The 22,347-nt window shown below is 41.9% G+C and overlaps 3 protein-coding genes across 3 annotated transcripts; 2 read left to right on the top strand and 1 right to left on the bottom strand.

Annotated features, from left to right (window-relative positions):
* Nucleotides 1-4,599: 4,599 nt before the first annotated feature.
* On the bottom strand, nucleotides 4,600-8,816 carry zbtb49 (zinc finger and BTB domain containing 49). Its single transcript, XM_071915618.2, has 7 exons — nucleotides 8,606-8,816; nucleotides 7,384-8,501; nucleotides 7,205-7,251; nucleotides 7,043-7,116; nucleotides 6,733-6,815; nucleotides 6,364-6,525; nucleotides 4,600-5,781 (listed from the first exon to the last, which is right to left on the bottom strand). The coding sequence occupies exons 1-7, from the start codon at nucleotides 8,755-8,757 to the stop codon at nucleotides 5,051-5,053; spliced, it is 2,367 nt and encodes a 788-aa protein (XP_071771719.2). The 5' UTR covers nucleotides 8,758-8,816; the 3' UTR covers nucleotides 4,600-5,050.
* A 665-nt stretch (nucleotides 8,817-9,481) lies between these two features.
* On the top strand, nucleotides 9,482-13,205 carry lyar (Ly1 antibody reactive homolog (mouse)). The gene is made up of 8 exons (XM_071915619.2): nucleotides 9,482-9,905; nucleotides 10,024-10,138; nucleotides 10,383-10,490; nucleotides 10,662-10,745; nucleotides 11,449-11,803; nucleotides 12,360-12,425; nucleotides 12,617-12,702; nucleotides 12,938-13,205. Exons 1-8 carry the CDS (start codon nucleotides 9,784-9,786, stop codon nucleotides 13,073-13,075), a joined length of 1,074 nt encoding a protein of 357 aa, XP_071771720.1. The 5' UTR covers nucleotides 9,482-9,783; the 3' UTR covers nucleotides 13,076-13,205.
* A 3,538-nt stretch (nucleotides 13,206-16,743) lies between these two features.
* tmem128 (transmembrane protein 128) lies at nucleotides 16,744-21,074 on the top strand. Its single transcript, XM_071915622.2, has 5 exons — nucleotides 16,744-16,937; nucleotides 18,416-18,548; nucleotides 18,803-18,964; nucleotides 19,970-20,078; nucleotides 20,329-21,074. The coding sequence occupies exons 1-4, from the start codon at nucleotides 16,838-16,840 to the stop codon at nucleotides 20,067-20,069; spliced, it is 495 nt and encodes a 164-aa protein (XP_071771723.1). The 5' UTR covers nucleotides 16,744-16,837; the 3' UTR covers nucleotides 20,070-20,078; nucleotides 20,329-21,074.
* Nucleotides 21,075-22,347: the final 1,273 nt, after the last annotated feature.

The following is a 22,347-nucleotide window of genomic DNA, read 5'->3' on the forward strand; positions in this document are numbered from 1 at the left end:
GGCTGGCTTTCACCGAAGGGGGATTTGACGTGACTACAGTTTGAGATCATGCAGAAATATGCAGAGTGGACTGTGGCAAAAATGCAGGCAGCATCACAGTCTTCCCACAGTCAAGGGTCCTGGTGGTGCTGTCCATCCAACACTTAAAGTGACTGCACCGTGACTGCACCAATATCATTCACAATTCCAAGTGATTATTAGAATTGAGACTGATTCCAATACTGTTGTGGTTCAACTGTGATTCCTATCCACCTAACGACTCTGCGTCTGGCAGCGTGTGCACGCCTGTGACTGTTCGATTGTGTGTTTACGTGGCTATTCGACTGTTTCAAGCTCAAGCCACTGCTCAGCGCACCCGTGGTGATGTACCGCTGCCACTCCTCTAAGGATGCTGGGAAATAAGAGTCTGCAAATAGATACAAAGCACAGGAGGGGATCCCAGATGTAGCCAATCATCTCTGCGCTCTCCGTTTTCCCCTCAGTGTGTTAATGTAATATTTGGAGAAGAGTTTCAAAATGCATGAATGTGGATACCAATACGTATATATGGCAGCAAAACTGACTCCGTTCCTCTCTCTCCCATTTTCTCTAGAGGTTAGAGGGAGCCAATGTGTATGTGCTGAAACAACATCATTTCCTTGCCTGAGGGGAGCAACACAGAGAATAACCTGTCACACACACTGACAGGTGTCTAAACGCATCTCAAGGAACTGAAAATGTACTGCAAGACCCAGAGAGGAACACACCTGGGTACAGTAGCTGAGGGCCAGTGTGTGTGTGTGTGTGTGTGTGTGTGAGAGAGAGAGAGAGAGAGAGAGAGAGAGGGAGAGAGTAAAAGGGAGAGAGTAGAACAGTAGATAATAAGCAGGGAGAAAGACTGTGTGCATGTTAACTGGTATTTGTGCATGCATTATAATGCAGCTATATATTATCAGCCAGATATTCAAATACACAATAAAATTGCACCAATTGTGAGATTGGTAAAGACCTCACATTAACTGAGGAACAGTGTGTGAACGAATCTGTGCTGTAGCACCTGCGTTGTGCGAGTGGCACCCTGAGAGGCGACTTCAACAGATGGAGTTAAGCTGGTGCTACTTGAGCAGCAGGGGAGAGAGGAGAGTGAGAGAGAGAGAGGGAGAGAGTAGGCAGACAGCAGAGCGACAGTAGGAACAATCACCATTCTTCTCCTCCGCTTAAGCCTCTTTCATATTGCGACACACGGAGGAATTATAGCATAGAGACTAGGTCAGCCACTTATCCATCTCATCCAACAATGCAACACGCCGCAACTCTCACAGCAATTACTGCTCAGCTGGAGCCGGTGCCAGAGCACATCCACATTTTCTGGTGCTGATGCAGTTTGTGCTGTAATGAGTACTGTGTTGTGGAAGAGATAGATTGAAAAAAATTATTTAAAAAAAACACATCTGTGACAGTCAAACCATGATGGACAGTTTTTGTGTCATCAGTCATGGGAGCATGAAGAGGCAAAGGGATTGTTGAGGGATCCTATATGTTATAACACCAATAACAGGGTCTTAAAGTCTTGATGTAATCAAGAACTGCTTGTGTCAAAGATGCACCGTTGCAATTAGCTGTCAGCCTTGGTTTGGTTTGTGGGACTTATCGCGCTACATTTCCCCAAATAAAGCAGCGCAAATATGAAACACTGGACCCATTCTCAGGCAAACCTGACTGTGTTCTGCTCATCCTCTGCAGCGAAATGTCACAGTCGGCCGATTTTGGATGGAATCATATTTTTCACACTCAGTTGTTAATTAAACCTATCCTCATATGCCTGTGAAAACACAAAGCAATGAAACATGATTAGATACTGAAACAAAAGACGAGCTTTGGAAATGTTTCTGGGTAAAATGGCATTAGCCCTGGTCTCATTCTGCAGCAGTTAGACAGCGTACATAATCAGGATTAACTTTAGCATGATGGGGAGGAAGCAAGAGAGAGAGAGAGAAAGAGAGAGAGAGAGAGAGAGAGAGGAGGGAGGGTCATGGGAAGAGAGAATACAACCTCAAAGTCACTCAGCCTGGTGACATAGATAGCACTTGTGCAGCTGTGAATATGTAATAAATACTGAATAAATACTTAATGTATCTTTAATATATTCTAATATATATCCTGCCTTGTATTGCATGTGTCAAAGTGAAACACATGGACTACCTCACCTCATCTTTCACCAGTGTGAGGAGCACACTGCTAGATATTTTTGCTTTTAATTGTATTTATCTAAGGAAGAGTTTTGCTCAGCGCTCTTTTTAAGCATCATGACATTGTGAATAAAGATGCTTGATACTGCGCTTGTGTTGACTAAGGCACTACAGATGACTTTGGCTCAAAATCATAGCTCAAAAACATCATCAAAAAGGAAAAGGAGCCCGCACACCAGCCAGTTAGGACATCAAGCCTCAGAAAAGCCTCTATCTTGGAGCATTTTCCTCACCTAGATTTTCTCATCTAGTCTGAGGCTTCTGGTCAAAAGCCCACTTCTCTAACCTTTGGAGTTTGTCCAACAGCATTTACTCACACATCAGCTATCACACGGTCACACTGGAGAGGTGTGGAGTGGTTTGACCCAAGTAAGAATCAAGGGATTGTTAGGTTGCCATGATAAAGATCGGGGAATCTTGGGAACCAGGGTGCTATTAGTGCTGTGATTTAGTGCACTCTTCTCTGCATCAGAAAGGCAAAAGTTCCTTTGTTTCTCTCTGTCTTGCAGATCTCTGCACACACACACTGAGCATGTCAATAAATCATAACCATATCACATTAATGTCAAATTGGTTTGAAACTCCTATTGTGTGCAAACAGCTCTACATCATGCAAAAGGAGCAGATGAGGGTGCAGCCACACATTCCTCCTGAGGTCCCTTCAGGGTAAAACACCAGGGTCAGGTATCCTCTCCTACCCAGAATTCCTGACTCTTGTCCATCATTGGTGAGAGGACTGATCTAAAGGGCACCGAAGGAGAATGAACGCCATGACAACAGACTTATCCTATGCGTTGCTAGGCAACTAATCTGGTGGGCATGGAGTAACGGTCCTGTATGTTGTGACGATGATGGCCAATTATCAGCTGCTTATCTTGCTGTGAACGCTTTTCTCCTCACTTGCAGAGAGTTGCACTGTTTGCAACTCTCCCATTCTGCAGCAGTGGTGCACAATGTTCACTGGATGTGTATGGATTGCAGATCATATTCATGGTGATGACTATATCATCAGCATACTCAATCTCCATAAAAAAAACAAATCAAGCCCATGAGCAATGTTCATACCTTGAGGCACTTGGCCAGAGCGGATAGGCATTACACAATGTTATTATGTCTATACTGAAGTTGCATTACACTAGGCATATGGGAGTTGTGGTTTCACATAAAAAGTGTGAATGTATGGAGTAAGGGCTGAATTTGAAGATCAACTGAGCTACACTTTTAACAGATCCAAGCTGATTAAGCCCAATGTTATACTATGCAGTTTCTGAGACAAACTGCCAAATATTTCCCATACCTTACATCATACACTGTAGCATCTGGTTTCTGGCTCCCCCTGTAGTCTATTTGATGATATAATAATACTTGCATGGATTTGTTTTCCCTCAGCAAGCCACCACTGGGGTCACAGTGGAGGCTGTAGATTCATCATCCAATTAGTGGGTTGCACTCACAATGAGCCATGATCTGGAAATTGATTTGCAAAAAGTACAGAGCCATGTTGTACAGCACCTGGATGAGCCCACCTGAGGCAACCTGAATATTATGGCCACTGAATCTCAAATTATTTAATGCATGGTTAATCTGGTGGGTTAACTGATTGTGACTGTAACTGCCAACCTGGTCAATATAAATCTGAAATTATGTTGATATCAAATTTCCTAATACATGAGACATTACATAAATAAGACCGTTAAGCAATTAATTGATATATGTTAATTTCAATTGTAATTATTAATCTTTCAAACGTGTAGATCCTTTACCTCCTTGTGTCCTTTAGATCAGTGGTTCTCAACCTTTTTCATATCAAGCACCCCTAATTTAGTCCACATTTGGGCCACGGACCCCCATTTGATGAGATTTTGTCTCTTGGACCCAAATCTGAGAATATTTTTTATTGTCAGATATGATTTTGTATAGAATTCCATGACTATCTGTACTGTAGGTAGAGAGATAACAGTTAAACTATGATCAAAATAGTCATTCTAAAATGACAAAATAATGAAGTTTAACAATTCATCAATTTGCTGGGGACCCCCTGGAATGCGCTCAAGGACCCCTGGTGGTCCCTGGACCCCACGTTGAGAACCACTGCTTTAGATACACCAAGTGTAGTCCTGCCATGCTGCTTAATTAAAGGCTGTTCATTGAGAAGCCAAAAGATGAGTTAAGGGAAATTAACTGAAAATCACGAGTTTTAAACATCTTGAGAAAGCTATGCCCACTTGTGTGCTCATGTGCAAAATTAAAAATGATGCAAAAAGCAATATATTTCCCAAGAAATACCAATATATGTCATACAAATGAAACAGAATGTGCATCTTTTATTCTCTTATATGAATATAGTACATAAATATTTGAAAATCCTAGTTCAAAATAGGTCTGCATTTTTTATATTATAAAGCGCAGTGCAATACAAACTGAAAATACCTGAGTGCAATTTACACTTAAATTTGCTGTAACTAGATAACATTTTGCTGGATAATCCATAACTGACTTCCATCCTGGTAATCGTGGCCCATGTTTAAGAAGAGCAAATACAGCTGAATCCTTGATTTTATTTAGTGGGAAGCACTTACTTTGATATTGACTAGTGTCACATTTGGACCTCACAGTAATGTAATTTTTGTGTTTATCATAAGAACTACCATATATAGCCATATACGGTATGTTAGGTACCAGTGGATTTCAGCCAATAAGGTACCAGGCAGCAACCCTCACCATCATATCATTTCAACATACATATATCAGTAAATATCAGTGAAAAAGTGCAAGTCTCCTGAACAGACTATGCTGTGCTCATCTGAACATGATCCAGCCGTTCACTGCTCCATTTCATTGTCATTCTGCAGAGTTTTCATTGCCAGGCCCCACAGAGTTACGCTGGAGATAAACTGGCCCTCACTGGACCTGTAGGAGCCGCTATTGGGCCTATTAGATGCTGTAAGGGAACCACAGTGATTGTCCGTTGGAGGCAAGTAGGGCCTCCCCACCAGACCTCCCCCCATCTCCATCGCCCCGTTCTCCACATAGGGACCGTACACCACCTCCTGAGGCAGGTGCGGTTTGGCCAGCTTCATGTGGTCCGGAGCGTTTAGGGCTGGACTCCTCTCCTGGTGGCTGGAGGAGAGGAGGTGATGGGGCACCAGCGAGCGCAGCTCTGGGAGGGAGGTGGGGGTGGATGCTGGGCTGAGGTGCATGCTGGGAGGTGGAGTCTCTACATGTGGTGGTGGTTGAGGAGGAGGAGGTGAGGCCTTCTCCAGCCCGGCGTGGGGCATCATACCGGGGAAAGGCTGCTCACCGGAGGCTGCCGGAGGTTTGCCGTGGCTGACAGGTTTGGGGAACGAGGCTGTTCCGTCCGAGCCGCTGGGCTGGTCAGAGCTGTCCGTGAGGGGGCTGTCGTCCGGAGCCCCCTTGCAGTGCATGCTGCTGTGTCTCCTCAGCAGGGCAGAGCGGGTGAAACTCTTGCCACAGGCGTTACAGAGGTAGGGTCTCTCACCAGTGTGTGAACGCACGTGACGCCGCAGGTCTCCTGAGCCGATGAAGCACTTCCCTACATTGATTTAAATCACATATTGAGAGTAAAATACTGTGCAGGCATTAGATAAAGTACACAATGAATCCAAAAAAAACATTTTGGAAAAACCTAGGTGGTGTAGCGTTTTAGGGGGTATTCCTTTACTCCTTTAGTATGGTTTGTTTGGGCAGGTGAGAACAATGCCATTCAAACTTGCGTACGCACCAAATAACTGCACCAAGACACTGAAAATGTGGGTTTCGGTGCTCTTGCAAGCAAACTGCGGTGTGGTTCATTATGAATGACAGCATAATCTGAATCAACTACATGAAACGACCCCAAAACACAAGGCTTTATAGGCATAAGGAGACGGATGTTGACATCTGATAGCCAGCAGTTCCTCATGCTTGGAAAGCCAAGGTTAATGAAATAAACCAGTGGCAAACTGCAGTCTGGACTGATGCTCATATTCAGCTATTTCTTAATGGTGTGAAGTTAAATTCTGACAAAGAGTCAAGTGCAAGACAAGTCCTGCGTGTGTCTATGCCTGTGGTGGATTCAGTTAATACTAAAACAGAAGGTGGACAACCTATCCACACAAGAATAGAGGCTCCTTACCACAAGTGTCACAGCGGTGTGGTTTTTCCCCTGCATGGCGGACCTTGTGCTTCAGTAGCTTCCTGTGCATGTTGAAGGATTTTCCACACTGGTCACAGGTGAACATCTTGTCTGTGGTGTGAGTCTTCTTGTGCTCCTTGAGATTGCTGAAGTTGCTAAACCCTGGGCAATCAACATGACAAGCATGGTGAGTAACACAGCAGTGCCATGAAGTACGACACTCAAGCAGGGATCAATCATTTGTAGACGTTAACCCTAGATTAAGAGATTTATATATTAATAGATTAATGGTTAACACTTGATGAAGAGATTAATAGATTAAGACGAGTATGATGAACACTATTGTTTCTGTTTAGAGCCGTCACATACCTCGACCACATATATCACACAGGTGTGGCCTCTCTCCTGTGTGGACCACAATGTGCCGCTGAACATCCCCTGCCGCAGCAAAGCTGGAGATCACAGATGAATATTCAAGTAACATAAAACAATAACTGACTATAGAAACAATCAAACATCTTTTGCCTTTTTAATATATCTACAAATTTCAATGTGTAGTATAGGCAGACACAAAAACATACAACAAACTGACAAACATCCTAAAAAACATAAACAAAGGAAGGGAGGAAAGAGATAGTATGGAAATGTAAATAAACAATGAAAAGGGGAGGTACTTTACCTTTTTCCACATAACTCACAGATGTATGGTTTCTCTCCAGAATGTCGCCGCAGATGTGTCTGTAAATTCCCAGCCTGCAAAAACAAATCAGTAACACAGCCTAATAGAATCTGAACCTATGAGAATAACAGTGACAAATCAGAATTGCACACCAGGCCTTACCTGTGAAAAGTTTTTCCCGCAAACATTACACTGAAAGGGCTTCTCTCCTGCAAAACACAATGTACACAATGATTTGTCTCCGGAAAAATGATTACGATGAAAACAACAAAACCATTGCTTTGATTGAAATTGTAGCCTATATCATGGGTGCTTATAATGCAATTATGAGAAGGAAATACCAGTATGCGAGCGCTTGTGAAGCTCCAGGTTGCTCGGGTGCTTGAAGATCTTTCCACACACCTCGCAGCAGTACTGCTTGTGTCCTGTCAGCTGCGGTGGCTCCGACACAGTCTTCGGGTCTTGTTCCTCTTGGTCTGCAGGTGCGGGACTGGGAAGCTGGGTATCTGCTGCCGTCTCAGGAGCCTCCTCTCTACCCTCTGTGAGACCGTCAACGGGAGCTTCTGGTGCCTCAGCCTGGACCAATGACTCTTCCTGGTGGCTCTCTTTGGGACAACAGAGAACTGGTTCGCTGACCTGTTCGGCACACATCTCCTCCAAAGCCTTCTGAGACCGTAGGTAGTTGTACTTCTTCAGGTAGACCGTCTTCTTTGGCCGCATCGGCTTGTTGAGCATGGAGTCTGCCGAGTCAGCGTTGGGAGTGGTTAAAGTTTCTGAGGGTGATAACGAAGAGCCGGGGTTCTTTTCAGCCGGTGTAGAGGAGCAGGGAGGGTTAGGCTGAGCTGGGTTTCCTGAGCACACTGGGGTGCGGCTGCCTCCCTGGCTGACCCCGAGGTGACACTGCTGCTCTTCCGCCACCACCAAAGGGCTCGGGCCCTGATTTGAGGCTGCACTGTTAGTCTGCACTGCGCTTTGTTTGAAGTACTGCTTGCTGTAGAAGTTACGGAGCTTGTAGCCATGGACTAGCTGTTTCTCTACAGGTGCCTGGGTGCCGCCGGCTGTCTCGCAGTTTGAGCCACTATGAGAAACAGGCAGCCTTTTGGAGTGGTCCAGGTCACTGCTGAAGCCAGGCCTCTGGGCTTCCGACGGACAGTGGAGGTCCACGTCATGAGGAAGGCTGCTTCCCAGGAGGCAGTCGTGTTCTGAGGTCAGGACACCTGGCAGAGAGAAAGATGGCGTTTCCACTGGAGGACAGGGCTTGAGAAAAGCATTGCACATGCTCTGGATGTTGGGAACCTGCAAACACTGGGCAATGTCCAGGAGCGCTTGTACGTTATCTTGGTTGACGTCCAGATGGGAGGTGTACATATAGTCCAATATTTGGCCGATGCCACTGACATCCTGGATAACCAAGTTGAACACATCATTCTTCTGACTGGGGGAATTTTGGAATAAAGACCTGGAAAGATCAAAGCCAATCCTGTTACATTTTTTTCTTGGAGAAAGCCACATATTCTGTGATGTTGTTCTACATTGACATGTGTTATAAAACTTTAAAGGCACCTGAAATAAGAGCTGAATGCAGCCAAGACATTTTTGTGGGCTTTGAAGCAGACACCTTTGACCACCAGCATGCAGTCACAGAGCAGCCCCTGGATCCTCTGCTCCTGCAGCTGCTGCAGCAGGTATGAGCTGTGACTGGACAGTGTGTCCATGGTCGCTCAGCTGCTGAACCACGAAACTCCAGCCATCAAAACAACTACGGGATACATGTAAAAAAAAAAACTAAAAAAAAACAGCAAATGTTACACAGGAATCGTTTTTTATTTCTCTAGTACCTTGACTAAACACAGGCAGACGGTTTTTAAAAAGTGATGTAAGTTCGAGCAATTATCTCATCAAATGTTATGCATACACATTTCAACAACCACGCAAACTCCTGTTTCTCTGCCACGAGACCAACCATGTAAAAATTGGACGAATATTGCTACAAGGCTAACCTGGTTTGGTATGCGGTCTGTATTGGTGCTACACCAAACACAAACAGAATGACACTTTCAACTGAGACGGACATGCAGTAAAAGCAATGCAGTAAAGCTGCGTGATCAGTTAAACCCGTACTATATCCCAGCAATTTACCTTTTATTTGGATGACTGGTCACTTTTCGAGTGTAATACCTCACTTCCTGGTACAGCTTGTATTTCACGCAGCCTAAACATGGAGCAAAATATGAAAGAAAGATTTTGAAACACAATAGCGTGGTGATATAATAAAACATAAATTGGTAACACACCGAACTGGATGTGCTGAAAATATCCATAAATAGACTTAATATAAAAAAACGCTGAGTGTAAAAGCCGGATGCACCGTGGTCGGAACTCATCTTTAGTTGCGTTTGCACACGGAAGATAAATAATGTAGCTACCGAGTCCTAGCGTGGTCACGTGTGTTTTGAAAAGTTTTACACGGATGGAGCACAGCACGTTCGCTCTCGTATGCAGTTTCAGAGCAAAGCAAGTTTAACATCGTGACCCACCACTTTATTTACGTTACTGTTACCAGTCCACCGCAGCTTCCAGCCACCGTTTGCCAGTAGATAGCTTTAGCTAACGTTGGCTAGCTAGCTTTAGCCACGCTGCGGACAGCTGGGTCTCGCAGTCGCATGCGGAATATCTCCACTTTTATGTGCCCTATTTGTTTTAAAGTTAGTATTATAGTCTAGCCAGGGGTATCGTTCAGAATGGTGTTCTTTACCTGCAACGCATGTGGCGAATCCCTGAAGAAAGCGCAAGTCGATAAACACGTGAACATGTGCCGAGGGTGCCAGGTGCTGTCCTGCATAGACTGCGGAAAAGACTTTTGGTAATGAGTGTGACTGTGTTCTCTTCACTTTTGTTGACCTAAATTTACCTCTGACTTAGCCCTCAAATTTGCCAAACTGTGTGTGAAATGTGTTTTTGTATATATTTGTGACAAACAGGGGCAATGACTACAAGAATCACATAAAATGCATCAGTGAGGATCAGAAGTATGGAGGCAAAGGCTATGAGGCCAAGTCAAACAAAGGGGATGTGAAACAACAGCAATGGATCCAGGTAAATGCACTTTGCTGTGTGTGTTCTTTCTCACCTTATTTTTCTAAGTTTAAGTACAACATGTCATGGTGATGATGTGAAAAGAGTTATACAACACTCACTGTTATATTAAAGGGTTTTTGGCCCAATACAAAGTTCAAGCCTAAATGACAAGAAATTATGACCACACAGTTTTTCTCATTGCGTATCGTTCTGTATGTCTCAGGAATGTGAATTTTACTAATCTGGTATCCTTTCCTTTAAGAGAATCCATGAAGCCATGAACAAACCAGGTATTAGTGCAAAGCTGAAGGATGTGCTCAATCAAGTCAGTTCGTATGATAATGTCCCAAGAAAGAAGGCTAAGTTTCAGGTTGGTATTTCCTTTAAACCAGTCCCATGAATTTCATAAGTTATGGATCAGACTACCTGATGAACGGTTGTGTCTGCTGGGTGTTTCTTTTTTAAAGGGGGGGGGTGTAACAGGCTTGCAAACATTAACTAATACATTTTCATTCTCACTTCTCCCATGACTCTCCTCCAGAACTGGATGAGGAACAGTCTCAAAATTGCCAACTCCAGTCTACATGACCAAGTGTGGGACATCTTCTCTGCAGCCACCAACAATGTAAATGAGTCCATCTGTTTAAAGTGTCGGTTTGTTTGTCTCTCTACCTGAGAACTTGAACTCCATCAATGGCTGAAGCAGAAATGTTGAAATGAAACTGACTTCTTTAACGGCTCCCAGTGGCTGCAAACTTCATCCAAAATGCTGCAAAGACTTACTTTCTCATCTCTGTAGTTTATCTATTATTGAAACAATTGTGCCTTCACCTGTATGTAAACACTAATGCCAGATTAGTATTATCCACCAAGGTAATGCATGTAGCAGAAGCCAATCCAAAGTCACAACCTTTATTAACAAAAGTAAGATGCCATGTTGCACAATATTGGTGGCTTTAAAGTTTGGTTATGATGGAATAGTAATGCATACACAAGCTGAAGACTCCATACAGCATTGGATAATGAATGAATGGACATTAATAGGTTTACCTCTGACATGTATTGAAGTCAGTTAGAGCCACAAAGTGAGCACATCCCCACCATTAAAACACTGATATGTAAACCAGCTGAAATGATGAATAGCAGGCATTTTTGTAAGTTAATGTGTACATGATGAGATGAGGAAAAACATGACAATATTATGCTCTTTTAAGTGGTTGCAGCAGTCGTTTTACCTCTAATCTGTCTTGCTGCGACAAATTTTGGAAATGTAATCTTCCCATGTTGTGAATATCACGTGTGACTTTCATTATCTGCTTATCTGACAGGGTCCAGAGGCCTCCAAGCAGACTGAAGAACCTAAACAGACGGTAGCTGCAGTTACCGTGGAGACTAATGGAAGTCAAGAGCAGAATGGCTCATCAGAGGAACCAGCCGCTAAGAAGAAGAAACTGAACAAGCAGGAGCGTAAAGAGGCCCGTCAGAAGAAGAGCGGGAAGGTTACAAAAGGCGCTGCAAAGAGTGCCACAGAAGAGCCGGAGGAAGAGCAGACTTGCACAAAGACAAAAAAGGACAAAAAGAGAAAGAGGCACTGTGAGGAAGATGGAAATGGAGAGCAGAACGGGCACAGCGCTGGAGACCAGACCACAAAGAAAAGGAAGAAAACCAAGGAATGTTCTGAAGGTCTGCCCATGCTTTATTTTTCGTTGCTGTTCTATTTCCAGTAGTTCATAATCAGCTAATTGAGGGTTTAAAAAAAAAAAGTTCTTTCAGTAGGTCACTAGTCGTGTCGTTTATTCATGAGCAGTTATCAGTATACTGCAGTTTTCTTGAGGTATGCTTGATCTGTTCACATTCTAATTTTCACCAAAATAGCATGTGCATTGTTGTCTACTGCACATGTTGAACAAATTCTTACTTTGTTATAACCTTTTCAAATTTTCATGATTCTCCAATATTGATATTCATAGCTTTGCAAAGTTGTAATACCCGCCTCATTTCAATGAATGAGTCCATGGGAGAATCCAGTTGGTTTGCCCACCTAGAATAGATCAATAAAGAGCGTGCTCATAGTGTATAACATGTCAAGTTGGGGAAAAAAACTTTTTTATATTGATAATCGATTTTTCTCTACTGTGCTCATATTTGTTTATTAAAAAGTGTTTAATTATGTTATATTTATATTACTATTACATTACTTAAATGACTGTATACCAATTTTATCCTCTTTTTCTTCCAGAGGACCAAATGGAGGCCGCTGAGGTAGACATGACAGAGGAGACTGAGGAACCAGCAGCCCCCAAAGGTAGCATGCTTTTCTCAATGGGCACACGGCTGTCACTGGCATCTTTTAGTTAATAAAGGGTGGCATTTGAAAGTAAAGCCACCAGGGGTCAGTGTTGTCTCCCTTGCTGACAGTGGGATGCTGATGAGTAATGACCCTCAGCTTATATATTCCATGCTTGCAGCTAATTTATGATTTTGTCTGACTCGCAGGCAAATTCAACTGGAAGGGAACGATCAAGGCCGTCCTGAGACAATCACCTGAGCAGGAACTTTCAGTGAAGAAACTCAGGAAGAAGGTGAGGCATTCTGGTTCAACTACTCACTTTGCACAATTGGTGCATCTTAGATGTCACATTTTGCTCAGTCAGTGTTTACACAAGTCTTCAGTTTATTTTTTTATACAACACTCCATTTCACCTCCAAACCTAACATACTGTTCTGATAATAATATGGAGTGTGCTAAAACATATTTAAATATTGGACTGGTCTCTGGTGAAACCATGTTGTAAAGAGAATCTTTCTCTTTCACAGGTTTTGGCAGCTTACTACTCATTCAGTGGTGCTGGCAATTTTAAATCGGAGGAGGACTTGCTAGCACTTTTCAACAAGAAGATCAATGGCAATCCCAAGTTTAAGGTTTTGAAAGAAAAAGTTAGACTTGTAAAATAGATGTTTATCTTTCATCCCACTATCATGAAATTCATGTTGTACGTAGACTTTTAAATTTCGAAAGCCAATGTCTGTCGTCTATATTGGATGTTTTTATAAAGATTACACAATCTCAAAGATTAAATAATCTTATTACCAAATTCTGACCCGTATCCTGTATATTATTTTAAGACAGTTGCAGAGAGGAGGGGGATCTCCAAACATAATATTACATACTAGAAAAATAGCTGTGAAAACAAGTCTGTTTGTACATGAAGGCCTCTTTGCTGGTTGCTTCCAAGAGTCAAGTATTGACGATCATCTGAAAATATTGAATACTATGCATTCACTGTGATGTGAACTCAATCTCTGTCAATAATGTTTGTAGTCTTGGCAGTATTGGGCAGATATCATTTGTGATATTACATAAGACTCTCACAGGTGCAGGGAGTTCATTAGATGCAGAAGTGTCCATCAGGTGAACAGAGATTTTATTATGGGAAGAGTGCTGCATAGTTTAAAATCCCTTGAAGCGGCGAGCGACCCATTCAAAGTATTTTCAGTTGTTTTCCTCGTTGCAGTGGGCCCACTCAGCAACACTAAGAGTTTGCACAAATTACCCTAGAATGTGTCACTTTTATATGTATAATATGCCAATTGTGGTAGACGGCAGCTCTGTTTCACATTCCAAGCCCATGGTAAGGCTGGGAAACGGCACCTTATCTGTGGGATTGGATGTTGGAATGGGGGAAGGGAAGGGGGAGAGGTGCACCTGAGGTGAATTTGACTCTCACACGGGACGGGGCTAATGCACATTCCTCGGCACCCCGAACGGGGTTCACTTGGCCAGGGACACAGAAGCTCCATAGAAGCAGGACGCTTGGTGTCAGCCTCAGGTGAAGTTTTAATGCTGTCTGATTTTCCACCGCCAGAATGAGCAGCCTCTTTACCCTGTACACACACACACACACACACACACATACACACACACACAGAAGGAGCTACAGGAGGAAATCTGCCCAGCTTTATGAAGCTCTGCTAATCCCAGCAGGTTTAACACTGATACTCATTCATCACACTGCTTACCTGTAATTGTATATTGCATACTTTGGGTATTAGTGAAGCTGTTACTCAAGTTTGCTAGTATTAAAATTGTGTTTTCTGGCCCACAGTGGGACTCGAGATTACTTTATTTGTTTCAGTCCAGACCTCGCTGAGTACTCACAGAAACTGAAGCTAAAGCCTGTGTCTTTTACCGTTTCAAAACAAATATGGATTGCCAGATCAACATTTTATCTCTGGCATTAGATATAGTAGGAGGAACTGTATGCTACTATGTCTGCACTGTATAGTAATTCCATCTTTATCCTTCCCCCCCCCACTGCAGACATGGCTATCTGGATGTTGTTCTTTTCAAGCTGCACTATAGGTAAATAGCTGACTTGATTATTGTGGTTGCCGCTACACAGAAAAGAGCAGTCTAGTGCACTTTTGTTGATTGTGCTACCATGGGGGGAGCGGTAAACATGACTAGGCACTTCTGACTAATCCCCAACAGACTTGTAATAGTATATGCAATGAATGGCAGCATCGCAAGTCTGAAGTAATGTTCATCTGTTGCATCTGCAGAAACAAGAAATGCACATGGATGCAAAATAGCTGTAACAACCATGCTGCCTTGACCTGTTTTGTGTGTAAAATACAGAAGTCACAAGTAGACAGTAAGTTTACACTCTTTACCCAAGGCTTACTAGAATCCAAGCTGGGTGCTAAGGACCAGAGAAAATATACATAACACATGGAAATAAGAATAACACACTGAAGTGTAAGAGAAATTCTAATTAAGAGGAACACAACCAATGGGCTCGTCTCCGATGGTCCACAGTGGTACACACATGGGAAGACAGATGGACACAAGCCTGTTTCATAGATCACTAAATACATATTGGGCTTTGACCAATATGGATTTTTGATAACCGATAGTTGGTGCTGAGAGTTTTAGAGAATTTTAGCATTTTCATGCCCAAAAATTCTAAAATAAATGAAAGAAATACAAGGGATTCAATATTTACATGGTGGAAAAGCCTCATCTAGACCATGGGACACTATAAAGTAAATGAATATCCTCACCTCCATCATATAGGCAATAGGCAACATTGACTGGTGATTTTTATTGAAAAGCCAACATCAGTTCGATATAACGGCAAACATTTTAATTTAGCTATGTGTAACAGCTGATGAGAACTTCCCTCTGGCAACAGACGGTGATTTTTGCCATCTGTTTGTTAGTGTCTCTGAGCTATGCAGGTATGTTCAGTAAGTTAAGAGCTTGATTTGGACCTGTAGTTTCACTGCTTTCTTTGCCAGAAGAAGAGGAGAATTCAGGGTATTGCGAGTATAGGATTCTACCTGCAAATGGCAGATGATTAAAAGATCACCTCCCTGATTAGTCTACTGAGTGACACATGCATAACAAAGACAGTGGTGAAAGGACGCTTTAAGATCCTTAATTAAATGAGTTATTTTGACTTAACAACCATGGGATTGATTAAGTGCAATTAGGAGAGAACTGGACCATATTTATTGAACTTTTATCTGTTTGTTTACACAGTCCCTCTATGAAGATCTGGCCTGCTATTAGTTGGAAGATGAGAAGTGATAGCTGTTCTTTGTAATACTGTAATCAGTTTATCACTTGTGTCACATAGGCTTAAAACATAATTAATAGGACAAAAGTGGTTAAGTATGACTACTCACTGCTGTTGACATAAAAGCAGTTGCAACTAATTGTATAGTATAACTCCATTTTCTGCTCTACACTTGCCCTGTCTTTGCCTCATTAAAAGTTTCCAATTTGGCAGAGAAACAGGACTAAAGTTTCTGTAATGTCAAGTCCTTGCCAACAGTGTGTAAATGTATACAATAAAGATAAGCTTCTATCCTTCAGAACAGTCTATTACATTGCATTCTGCATAGTTTATGAGAGATGTGCATGTTTCCATGCTTGGGAAGATTGCCAGTGGCAGTAATGTGCCCTGTCAGATACTGATATTGATACTGTGGCCTCTCTTCTTTTTCTCCACCCAGTTGGTCCAGTTCATGTGATGCTGTTAGTGGTTTCAAGATGGCCTGTATGGACACATGTATCCAAAACTCATTTTCATTTGGATTGTACCTTATTGCTTAGCCTCGACTGATTCAAAGCTATGCATTGTGCAATCATGCAATCATGCACTGGGCATGGTTTTATGAGTCACCTTTACAATGCAAGTGAAAATCACCTTGATGTTGCAAAAACCTGCTTTTTGGGCTTAACTACCACATTGGTCACAGTTTTAAATTGGCATTGGGTCAGTGATTTGATTCATTAAGCCTATATGGTCTTCTGTGCTTAGTTTCCAAGTTCAAACCTTCACTCCTCTCCATCCCATTCAACAGTAGGAAGATAGTTTTGTTGTTTTTGTTACATGTGACGGCGGCACCAATGACCAGGGCTAATGCGCATTATAACTGATGAGGCTTTAGTTATATTGTGTCACCACGTTACTACACAAGTTAGATTGAAAACCGAGACTTCAGAGCACACCAGACATTCTCGTCTTCAACTCTCACTAGGTTCTGTCCGAGCAAAACTACAACTGTCGATTTAAATATGCGTCATAAGTTGGAGACTTGCTGTTAACAGGAAGTGCTATTTTATCGCATAGTTAGTTGGTCAGATGTTAGCGTTTAGCTAAAGCGGTACAAGATAAGACTGCTGTAAGGAAGGATAGGGTCAACGAAATGCTTAACGACAATGAGCTTGCAACTTTGAGAAATAGATTTAAGAGAGATGCTGAATTTCTTATGCAAGGAACGGCATCGGGTGACCATGATGAAAAGAGTAAGCGTTTAAAACGTACAGTGTTAGCTAACGTCGCTGGCTAACTTTAATTCTGTCGCTTGTTGACAGCTAACGTTGATGTAGGTAACCCAACATTGCTAGATATGGCTTTTTGGGCATTGACATGACGCAGGTATTGTGCTGGCACAGGTTTCGGCTCAGTTTGCTGGTTAACGTTAGTCTAGTTAGGTAATCTAGTCATCAGTTTGACATTTGCATGTTAGGAAAGCAAGTGTGTTTGCATGTGTGAAGTGTCCTGTCTGGATTCCACTTGCGAGGTAGCCGTTTAGCAACTTGAAATTTTCATTTCACAAAAAAATGAGATAGTTAATGTCCAGAACTATCCAGATCACGACGTGACACGCAGAAACATGTGTTAATATGTGAATGCAGCAGGTTTCAGACTGAGGGGCTCAGTGGCAGCTTGTACAGTAGACAATTGTCTAATCTCGAGGCCCTTACTGGCAGGAATCCAGCAATTCTTGATTGTTTTGACTGTGTGCAAACGCTGTGTCAGCACTGCAAGCAACATGATACAGGCAAACTATACTCCACTGTACCCCATCCAAGAGTCATCTCTCTGCCAGTGTAAATTGATATGCATAATAAATGCAGCAGACCCAACATTTGCTGAATGGTCATCCCTTTTTTATTGATGGCCATGTTGCAGGGATTTAATTTTACAGATTTCCATATTCCAATTAGAGGCTTCCTAAGTGGCCCTTCTGGCAAGACCAGGCCTGGGCTATAGTATATCCAGAGCTAAGGACGGGTAGATGTAGCCGAATTTTGATTAAAGAAGATATAGGCTAACTACATGTCCAGGGCATGGAGTTCATCATGAACTTTGCCTAGGACAGACCCGCTTGCTGAAGTACTTCACCAGCCAACAACTGGCTTTGATACGTTTAATCAACCACTAAATTATAGAGATTAATAGCTCTCCAAGAAGTAAGCTTATCTCAAAGAAACCTATCTGTTTCACCCCAAAAGCTCCTTAAACCTGAAAAGTGGGGATTGAGCACATTCTGTTAAGGCAAGATAATTCTCATATTTGGTAGTAAATTCAATACCACTTTGTAACCCCTTCTCTGCTACCTGGTATTCAGTTTTCTTTGTGTCCTGCAGTGTGGTACAATTGAATTGAATGGTACCACTCCTTTGCTAGATAGCGAAACATCTAAGCAACTGGTAATCATCAGAGCAGGAAACCTTTCTGTCCATTGACCACAGTGGCTGGTAAATCCTGAAAGTCGTATTCACTGTGGAAGATTTCAAAAATGAAGTTTCCATCTTCAAGTCAAGCTCTTCACAAATATATGTGAATATGCCTGTAATTTAGATGGTCATGATTTAATTTTAAGTTCTCATGGAATGAAACAGACTTAACATTGACTACCTTTTAAATTAGAGCCATAGAGTGACACCCACCCATTCTTAGCATCCAAACAGTATTTTGCTTTTCCTTGATCTTTCAGGCCAAGAGGAGAAAGACGCAAAACCTCTCCCTCGCATTAACAGACACTCCGTCTTCTGGATTGTGGCGTCTGTAGCTGTGACGTACTACGTGGACTTCCTGCGCGTCATCACGGAGAATGATGACATCAAAAGGTGTTACGTTGCTCCTTGAATTGTCATGAAAGCTTCCTCATGGAAAAAAAAAATCATGAATTTACTTTTTTCTGTTTCTGTGGCATCGCTGACGATAAACAGTCGCTGCATGGCCTCACCAGTGAAAGCAACACTTGTCACGCTAATTCACATAAACCCATAGATTTATACTAGATAGTTGCACTGTATACAAAATTTAAGGTCCCATTTTGCTGTTGTCGTCCCTCCAGTTTTAAACCCATGTCTTTTTCCAGCTGGTGGTTCAATGTGGGTTCGATACTCCTTGTAATCTGCCTGTCTCTGGCCATGTTTTGCATCGTGTACCTGGAGTGGTTCAAAGGCATCCAGCACTATGACCAAGAATACCCTGCCATCCCTCCCATCACCACAGCGGCCTTCATTGCAGCATCTTGCAGGTAAAACAAAGCATTTGGCCTTTAACATGCCGTCATCCTTTCCAGTTCCTAATGGCAGAAATAAAGCTGCAGGACAGTTTCTTTTCAGTCTCCAAAGAAAGCACAAGAGCAGAGTAATGCTGTAAGGATTTGAAAAGTTCACTAAAGTCACCTGGCATATCTATTCTTGCAGTTTATGCTTGATTCAAGCCATTTGCCTTGCTTGGGTACTTGATGAGAGGCGAGCTCTTGCTGAGTTAATGAGTTGGCTCATTCAGAAATGCTGACTGTGCTGGTTTAATTACTTAAACCTGCTGCAGAAATAGTCCTTACCTCCGCTTGTGTTCAGGGCAAGTTAGGTCACAACAAACTGCCGAATGCTTCATTTCATTTATCTGAGGCACACAAAGAAAAGACACTGATCTGTCTAGACAGTGTCGGCATGTATGGAATGTCTCCTGAACTGACATCTCACCGAAAAATTCAGATATAGTATTGCAATAGTGCAAATCTCAAATCCATCAGTAATTTCTCCTTATATCAAAAAAGATCAGGAAAGACTGATGAGGTAAGAGTCATTTTGAAATAGATTTTTGTTTCTATCTATTGCAGTACAAGGTGGAGCTTTTCACCACAGTGTATTTAATCCTTTTATCGCTACGATCTTGTCTGTGGCGGAATGGGCAATAACTGTGACTTTTCATCACTTAATTAATCATATGGGACTTCAAATTGCCCTATTATTATTATTGTTATCTAGTTTCACTAATATGTTGTGCCAGGCTGGCTAATGCTGTCTATTTGAGCTCTGGCATCTTAAATCTCAACGTTTGTCCATTCATGGCCCATTTACCTTTAGTTTGAGCCATGATGTGCAAATAATTAATCAATTTTCATCTTAAAATTGTATTTTTGGGACCCAAATATTTCCCCTGTCATTGACAATATAACCTTGAATATTTGTGTATTTGTAAGTGATTTAATTGACACACATATCCTGATGGGTTATTTGTCCTTCCTTTACAGTTTTAACATAGCACTGTGGCCGGTGTGGTCCTTCTTCACTCCACTCATCCTCTTCACCCAGTTCATGGGTGTGGTCATGCTCATCTCTCTGCTCGGCTGAAGTCGACGGGTGAGGCCCGAGTTCTGATGGAACGCAGCTCGACTCTGCTGTGATCATTTGTTTGAATTTTCTAAAATATTATGGTACTTTTTTATAATTGCAAGGTTATTTATTGAATTAATAAATAACCTTGCATTTCATTAGTCGTAGTTTTTTTCTTATGTCATGTATGCATTAAATATTTTATACTTTATTTATAAACACTGGTATTTTATACAATGAAGAGTCACAACTTTACCTATCTGCTTTTGTTTTGCAGCTCCAGTGGCCGGCCCTGTTGACCGCTATGTGATTGACTTTTGTCTTGTTTTTAGGAGAGGTATTCCACCGTTTATATTTGTATTGATAAAACTACCAAAGCTCTTAATTTATTTGTATTTGTTTTCCGAGGCAATTTTATTTGTTACATAGAAAGCTTTTGTGCTGCAGAATGTAAAGGCTTCTGTTCATGATCTGTAAAATGTGTTAACTTTTTCTTAAATAAACTTTCATAACAAATTTCAGTGACTGAATGCATCTTAAAAATGTGTAATAAACTTGTTGTCCTTGCTGGACCAAGCACACCTCAACGAAGCCACAATGAATAAAAAAACTGGCATTAGCAGTTAAAAAGTTGCACCAGTGATTGCAGCTGAAGTGTCTCACTAAGTCCAGGGTCTAGGCAGAACTTGATACAACTCAGCTTCTCTGTGGCCAGGATGACACATGGGATTTTATCAGTATTCTCCTGTATCCTCTGTTGAACTGTTACATTAAGACTATGCTGGAGGTTAGTGGAAACTTTTACATGGTTTAGTTTGGTTTGAGACTTAGTGAGGTCCTACTGAACATGTATGTCAGGTCTATAAAGCTCCTTTACACTGACAGTTGAGCAATTTGCAAGAAAATTGTCCAAATACAATCCTAATGTGGCAAATGCATTTGCATGAACAAAAATCCCCTGAGAGCCCAATCCATAATCACAGTTTGGCGCCCCCTGTTGAAATGCTGTCACCCCAATACTACTTTTTTTTTTTGTGTGTGTGTGTGTGTGTGTTTTTTTGAATTAAGACATTTTTTCACTAAGAATTGTCTGACTTTTTGATCGGACGTGCAGTATGTAACATGGAAATATGATTTTTTCCATGTATTTTGAGGCTGTAAAAGTGTTTATATCTATAATGTTTGTAAACAATGGTGAAAAACATTACTGTATAATTAATTATGTTGAGATAGGATACTTACAAAGAGCTTATTGCCATCCTTAATCTATGTGGCTACAAATACATCTTAGATTGTTCTTTACGTCTGACTCAGATTATTTATTTATTTAACCTTTATTTAATCAGGTAAATCTCACTGAGATTAAAAATCTCTTTTGCAAGAGAGACCTGGATGAATGCCACCGGTAAGCCTATTGCTGTGGATCCCCAACATAGAAAGGCTTCACGCTGAGAGCCCTAGCTGTTCACTGAGCAATAGAACAATATTCATATGGCATAAAAAAAAAAAAATACCATTAAGTACATTAAGGTCGCTATAAGCTCACTACAGACACAATGTATATTGTAGTGATTTTTCCTTGGGACAGCCAGAGCACAGGAGGCATGATCAAACAGCCAGCTGTTAATAATCAGATTGTGGTTTCCGCTGCTGTGTCTGCATTGTCCTGACAAATGATCTCTGCATGAACTCACCACGTGAAGCGGTCATCAGCTCAGGTATCAGTTTGTTAATCAGCCCCTAAACACGTTATGTCTGTACATGTCAGTTTTAGGATGAGATGTACAGCTTACTGACAATGCGACATTTGCTCTTAAAAATGACTGCTCAAATTTATGGATCCAGCTTAGAGCGCCATGTTATTTCAAGATACTCAGGAAAAAACCCAGTCAAAGTCAATGAGGTTGTCATTGGGATGTTAGTCTAAGGTGCAAACAATGGAGCGCTAAATGAGCACTTCCAATCCAATCAAAATGTTAAGGCAATCAATCGATCATTAACATGCCTTGATAACGAATGGATCTCACTCTTTTATTTATCACGCTGATTCTCAGTGATTAAGAAACCGATACCCAGCGGATACCTGGGGAGGTGCTGTTCAATAACTTGTCAGGACAATGCAGACACATCAATGGAAACTTCTAGATTTGGAGGGGCCCCCTTTTGATCATCTTTCCAATGCGCGTGACGCCATTGTCACGGTTTTCCTCACGCCTTCTCATTCTGGCTAATGCGTCCTGAGAGCGCACTCCCACTATAATACAAACACTATACAATCCTATACAATTGCATTACA

This window comes from Centroberyx gerrardi, chromosome 5 (assembly GCF_048128805.1).
Source record: "Centroberyx gerrardi isolate f3 chromosome 5, fCenGer3.hap1.cur.20231027, whole genome shotgun sequence".
Taxonomy (NCBI): Eukaryota; Metazoa; Chordata; class Actinopteri; order Beryciformes; family Berycidae; genus Centroberyx; species Centroberyx gerrardi.

What these genes read in the sequence shown, in the direction of transcription:
- zbtb49 (XM_071915618.2), bottom strand. Translation starts at nt 8,757, where the DNA reads ATGGACACACTGTCCAGTCACAGCTCATACCTGCTGCAGCAGCTGCAG. An exon ending in GCATTCAGCTCTTATTTCAG is followed by an intron (nt 8,502 to 8,605) that starts GTGCCTTTAAAG and finishes TGATCTTTCCAG; the next exon opens with GTCTTTATTCCAAAATTCCC. An exon ending in GCGGGAAAAACTTTTCACAG is followed by an intron (nt 7,117 to 7,204) that starts GTAAGGCCTGGT and finishes TTGTTTTTGCAG; the next exon opens with GCTGGGAATTTACAGACACA.
- lyar (XM_071915619.2), top strand. Translation starts at nt 9,784, where the DNA reads ATGGTGTTCTTTACCTGCAACGCATGTGGCGAATCCCTGAAGAAAGCG. An exon ending in GACTGCGGAAAAGACTTTTG is followed by an intron (nt 9,906 to 10,023) that starts GTAATGAGTGTG and finishes TGTGACAAACAG; the next exon opens with GGGCAATGACTACAAGAATC. An exon ending in AACCAAGGAATGTTCTGAAG is followed by an intron (nt 11,804 to 12,359) that starts GTCTGCCCATGC and finishes TTTTTCTTCCAG; the next exon opens with AGGACCAAATGGAGGCCGCT.
- tmem128 (XM_071915622.2), top strand. Translation starts at nt 16,838, where the DNA reads ATGCTTAACGACAATGAGCTTGCAACTTTGAGAAATAGATTTAAGAGA. An exon ending in GAGAATGATGACATCAAAAG is followed by an intron (nt 18,549 to 18,802) that starts GTGTTACGTTGC and finishes GTCTTTTTCCAG; the next exon opens with CTGGTGGTTCAATGTGGGTT. An exon ending in TTCATTGCAGCATCTTGCAG is followed by an intron (nt 18,965 to 19,969) that starts GTAAAACAAAGC and finishes CTTCCTTTACAG; the next exon opens with TTTTAACATAGCACTGTGGC.